This window comes from Myripristis murdjan, chromosome 2 (genome assembly GCF_902150065.1).
Source record: "Myripristis murdjan chromosome 2, fMyrMur1.1, whole genome shotgun sequence".
NCBI lineage: Eukaryota > Metazoa > Chordata > Actinopteri > Holocentriformes > Holocentridae > Myripristis > Myripristis murdjan.
In genome coordinates this window covers 8,259,276-8,265,489 of record NC_043981.1, presented here as the reverse complement: position 1 = coordinate 8,265,489, position 6,214 = coordinate 8,259,276, and the positions used below count along the sequence as shown (strand labels likewise).

The following is a 6,214-nucleotide window of genomic DNA, read 5'->3' as shown; positions in this document are numbered from 1 at the left end:
GGGAAAAAAATCCCAACTGACTGACCCACAAATTCTCCAAAATTAAATTTATATCCTACATTTCGGGTAATATATATTTTTTTCCCACTTTTTTATTTCATTTATGACCTTTTTTTCCAACCCCTCAAATGACTTTTTTCTGTTTTGGAGGCCAACTCCTCAGCTGTATAGTGTTTTGACAAAGTTATAAAGTACTGCGAAATACAAGAAACAAAACAAATTGAGAAACAATCAGCTACAATAAAAAGAGCCATTTCTCTTCTGGCTCCATTAAGGCCGGATCAACAGTGCGCATAGACCAGAAGACCAATAATGGCAACACAAATATAAATAAGATAAAATAACACAGTGGGCCACTTGGCAGATCAGTAACTACACCATCAAACTGAAACTGAAGTACAACTAATTTTTCTGGCTCATTAATACCCATCCGGCAATATTAATTAGTCATACTGGACCCCGGGCAAATTAACAAAACTGCTGCAGTATAGCAAGAACAATAAGCAGTTGCCAATTAAATGGCAGTTAATGAAATGTATTTTTATTTATGCCTCAATAGAACAGTTCATAAGTGAGGCTGCGGCTTTAATTAGCTGAAACGTACTCTGAGTGTGAGCATCAAGTCATGTGCAGGAGGTTTCATACAGTGGCTAAATCAGTGCTGAAATACCAAAAATAAATCAAATTGTAATCAAATCATCAAAAAAAAAACTCTCTACAAATAAAGGCTATATAAGTAAAAAATAAATAAATAAATAAAATGAAAAAAAAAAAAAAAAAAATAGTACAGTAACCCGTATGAAAACTGTATAGGGGAGAGTGGGGTAATTTGTGCCAAGGGGCAAGTAGTGCCACCCCTGTTATCTAGAAAACCATAGAAGAAGTTGGTCATGTGACCACATATTTTTGAAGAGGCATCCATTTCACTCCTGCAAAGAAGGGAGACACATGGCTTGAGAGGTAAGCACATTTCAGTTCAAAAAAACTTTTTTTGCCCTCCAAAGTAAAATTTCTATGATCAAGGTTTTTTGATTGCTGTGTTTGAACAATTATAGAAAACTTTGAAAACAGTTCACACAGGTTTTAGTACTTTAGCAAGCTACACCATGAGTCTATACAGTTAGCATGATGTTAGCTCAAAACAGCTGGGGGATGCATTTTTTTCAAAATGGTGGGCTTGGGGTAATTTGTGCCAAAGGGCCTGGGGTAATTTGTGCCAGTGGCACAACTTGTGATTACATACTATATATTACTTTATTGTATTTTATTGTTATTGTACATTGTCTTCTTACCTTTGATCACTAAAACTATTCAGATTCAGATGAAGATGATTTGCAGGTGCTCATTTTGGAATTTTTATTTTGTTCTGGGTATGTGTTCATGTGGCGCTAGGCCTTGTTATAGAAAAGTGGTCTGTGATCTTGTTAAAATAAGAAATAAATGTTAAATAAATAATTTTGTATTGAATTTGTTTTGCTTTTATATAGAATTATCATTTGTGAGATTAAAATGATCTGTTTTACTTCAATTATCAATGGCACAATTTACCCCAGTGTATTCTCTCTACTGGCACAATTTACCCCGCACCGGGGGCAAGTTGTGCCACAAAACCACTTTTTTTTCGAAAGCTATATTTCTCAAACAGTTTATATAAGATCCAAAGTGATTGTTCCCAGGGATGCACAACATCCTAAACTATATGTGCATATTTTAGTTGGAGGCATTACTGTAATCCCCTCGCTTTAAAGGCACTTTAAGTAAAAATTGGCACTACTTACCCCACTCTCCCCTACTGCCTTCTGGTGAACAGACCGCATTTGATGCTTTTTTTTTTTTTTTTTACTGTTATGGTGGCATTCAGCTCATGTTAGCAAGTTTTCAATATTCCTTGTTGGAGTATTTCAACAAGGTATGACAATGTTGCAACCAGCAACCCCTGAAATAACAGCCAACCCTCCGAACCAACCACCTGTCACACTTCTGGAGGCTTTATTGTATCAAAACCCGCTTATACACATCCATCATTACAGGATCAAACACAGGCACTCAAAGTTTAGTTCAATATTTAGTTGGTGATATAAATGAATTCTACTTTTTGCCGTCTTGGCCACTGACACAACACTTTGCCTTCCTCTGCAGCTCCCACAATAACACGAGTCGAAGCAAACACATGAGGTCATGGAGGCCAATAATGAATGTAATACCCATGAATGCTTGCAAGCAGACAAACACATGCAATCATGCACATACACACAACAAGCGAATGCCTTGGAGTCCAAATTATAGATTCTCACCAGATAGCAAAACACCCAATTATGATGGTTAACGGCTGTTTGGTGCATCTCACAGGCAGAAGTGCCAGTTCACACCTTCTGTGTAATGACGGCAGCGTGTAACACCTCTAAACCACTAAGGCATCATGCCAATCAAAGGCGACAAAAATAAATAAAGGTAAATAAATAGATAATATCAGTAAATAAAGATGCTATTTGGACAGATATTAACTCAAAAACCAAACTAAAGGTAAACAAGTCAAACAAAAATCAAACATAATCAGACATGAATCAATTCCAGAAAATAGAACCAGATTCATTTTAAATGATCATTCAAACCAAGTCAATTATGATGAAACATGGCATAAATGAAAATAGTGAAAAAATAAAAAGCTTGAAAGAGAAGTTGGGTTATTTTAATGGAACTGCAGTCAGAGACTCAGGTAACTTCAGCACAATGCCTGTAGAGAAGCGGGGATTGATTTTGTTTTTTAAGAAGTAACAATGACGACTGTCTGCAAAGAGATTAATTCAATTTAAAATTCAAAATGAAGTTATTATGGGTGGTTGTTTGTGCAAGCTTGGTAGCAAAACAAAATACCAAGTGAAATTGTGGTTGCACAAACCCCAGGTCATGTTTGTTTTCCACGGCCAGGCCAAACCATTCAAAGCCAGTTCAACATCTCTCCAGTAATAAACACTCTCTAAATTAACACTACAACGATGAGTTGAAGGCCATTATGCTGAAGTGAACTTAAAAAGAGAGAGGGAGAAAGAGAGAGAGAGAGAGAGAGAGAGAGAGAAAGAGAGAGACTGTGGAGACAATAGAACTGAAATAAATCAAATTCTGGTTACGTATAAAATGAAAATTAAATGAAATGAAAATGAATGTGTGATGCTTTTAGCTTTTAGTCCTTCTTGTTCCATTTGCTTGTTCATTCAAGTTTTTTTCTGTTTTTTTTTTTTTTCTTTTCTTTTCTAGGGCGTCAAGCTCTACTCTTGAGTTTTTAAAATGGACAGACAGGAGACAAAGACAAATCGTGAATGAGCTCAGAAACGTGGTGGATGATAATGTTGAGGGAATAGCTTTTGGAAGAATTGTGCTTCATCTTTCCAGAGATCTGCTGAACCTATGCCAGTCGATGAGACTTGTAGAATCTAATTTTCATTTGGGAACTGTAGTTCTGTCCAGTAATTTATGAAATCATTCAAAGCTTGGAGCTAAATGGTCTAGTTGAGATTTTTAGTCTTTCAATTCAGGTAATGCTGCCAGTCAGACACCGAGAGACACTCAAACTTAGCTACCTAATTACTTGGCAATCCATCCATTACATTTAGAGGTACAGTGTGTTGTTTACTAGCTAAATGAGGCGCTAGAGGAAAGGTCATCACAATCAGCAAGGATATTCCTTCACAGAGCATGAATGCACTTTCAACATATGGCAATCCACTGATTACAGTTTGCAGTATCTTGTGAGGACAGTTGATATTTTGGCCTGATGGTGGTGCTATGCTAGAGGAAATGTCATGAGGGCTGCAGCATTCATTTCATCCTCAGGTGAGTATGAATGTACACCAAATTGAGGACGCACTGAGCACTTAATGTAAATAACTTTTAAAGAGAATATATGACATGCAGGTATTATACAAAATACCAAACACACCAAATACCTGAACTTGAATAATTACACCTTTTGGAATAGCATCCTCAACAAATATACTGAAACTTGGACTGAAATGACATGAAACCAAAAAAGAGCTACCAAACCTGCACTGAGAGACACAGGAATGTAAGTAGTGGGAGAAATGGGTTTCTCCAGTTTGGCCTGAGGGAAGGTCCAGAGGTCGCCAGAGTTGGCAGGGTCAGCCCCCTAAAGGAGGCCTTAGATGATGGTGATACCAAAACTGAAGGGACTCGTTCAGTAAAGCATAAAACTGCTCAATAAATTGTTTGGAAATTCATCCATTACATTTAGAAATGTGTATAAGCCAAATGTTTGGACTGAGGATGGTGCGAGAAGAAAGGTCATAGGATCATCCTAATCAAAAGGAATCTTCCTTTAGGGTCTGAATGCACTTAAAAAATATCAGGGCAAGCTGCTGATTTCATTTTGTAATATACTGCGTGCAAAGATAATATGCTTGCTTGAGGATGGCGTTTCAGAAAAGGTCAAGAGGGCAAGGTTCAATCTCGAGGACACACTGAAAAGAGAATGTAAAAAACTTTAAACAGAATTTACTAAAACTCAGACCGAAGTCCACAAACCCTGGTTTCAGTGGAAGACGGTGCATAGAGGGAGACAAAGACAAAAGGGAGGGAGAGGTGATGAAGATGAGGAAGATGATGGGCAGAGGGAGGTTGCATCATTCTCTGAGGTGAAAGAGAGAGAGGCTGGGAGGGGAGAGAGGAAGCTAAATGAGCCGCCCGGTCGAGGGTTTAGCCAGAGGCCAGCCAAACCTCGGCTGCATCCTCTCCTCCTCGCTCACTCCGCTCTCCCTCTCTCTGACTCTGATGGACGGCATGCAGGGCCCCCACCTCTGCTTCCCTCACCTCAACTCCTCCTGCAAGAAGGTGCTGCGGCCTCGCTCGGAGACGGCGCTGCTCTACACCCTGATGTTCTCCATCTCCCTGATCACCGTCCTCCTCAACCTGCTCGTCATCATCTCCATCAGCCACTTCCGGCAGCTCCACACCCCGAGCAACACCCTCCTCCTGTCGCTGGCCGTGTCCGACCTCCTGGTGGGGCTGGTGGTGATGCCCATCGAAGGTTCACGCTACACAGAGTCGTGCTGGTTGCTGGGAAAACTGATTTGTGCTCTGAGCCCTTATGTGTCTTACTGTCTGCTCTCAGGCTCTGTGAGCAACATGGTGCTCATATCCATTGACCGATATGTGGCAATTTGTGACCCGCTTGTTTACCCTTATAAGATCACTTTGACTAGGGTGAAAATCCTGATCTGTTTCTCTTGGCTGTGTGCTGTTCTCTACAATGCGGTTATTCTGATGGGACACCTGAGACACCCAGACAGGTACAGCTCCTGCCACGGCGAATGCGTGGTGGTCATAAGCCACATCTCGGGAACTGTTGACCTTTTCCTCACCTTTATTGCACCTTGCGCTACCATGGTGTTTCTGTACGTCAGGGTGTTTGCGGTTGCCGTTGCTCAGGCGCGTGCCATGCAGTCACACGTGGCGGCTGTCGCGTCTGCCACGGCGGTGGTGAGAGCCAGGAGATCAGAAAGAAAGGCAGCCAAGACTCTGGGGATTGTTATACTTGTTTTTCTAATGTGCTTCTGTCCATATTTCTATCCCTCTCTTGCAGGTGAAGACACTTCTAACAGCCTGACATACTTTGCAATGTTGTCTTGGATCATGATGCTCAACTCTTGTATGAATCCTCTGATCTATGCCATGTGCTATCCCTGGTTTAGGAAAGCTGTTAAATACATCATCACTCTGAAGATACTGCAGCCTGACTCCCACAATGCCATCATACTGTCAGCCACCTGAAAACAATAGGGTTGGGCTGTGTGTGTGTGTGTGTGTATGTGTGTGTGTTGTGACAGGCATGAACAGTGCAAGCATTGCTGTGTTTTCAGTGTGAATGGCACCTTCGGGACCCAGAGGCGGAGGCCCTGGCCTTGAGGTGAGGCTGCAGACCTTCCCGCTCCCCATGAGAACAGTCGAGGCCGTGGCTGCAGTATTCCTGCACAAACACACCTCATTATAGACGTAGCAATATCAAGCATGGCCGCATTAGTCTGACAGCAAATAGATAAATAAATATATGAAAATTACACATTAGAAATACGCTAGCAAGATCTCATTTTTCTTCACATTTCTTTTTTCCCCTCATATTTTAATCATTGCTTGACTGTCAACACCATATCATATAAAACAATTACTACATACTGTGATGAAGCTACATGTCATGCATATG

General features: G+C 40.7%; 1 protein-coding gene across 1 annotated transcript; it reads left to right on the top strand.

The window, feature by feature from the left end:
* The first annotated feature begins 4,785 nt into the window (after positions 1-4,785).
* On the top strand, positions 4,786-5,784 carry LOC115375878 (trace amine-associated receptor 13c-like). The gene has a single exon (XM_030075464.1). It carries the CDS (start codon positions 4,786-4,788, stop codon positions 5,782-5,784), a length of 999 nt encoding a protein of 332 aa, XP_029931324.1.
* Positions 5,785-6,214: the final 430 nt, after the last annotated feature.

Bases quoted from the DNA above. Each gene is read 5' to 3' on its own strand.
- LOC115375878 (XM_030075464.1), top strand. From the start codon at position 4,786: ATGGACGGCATGCAGGGCCCCCACCTCTGCTTCCCTCACCTCAACTCC.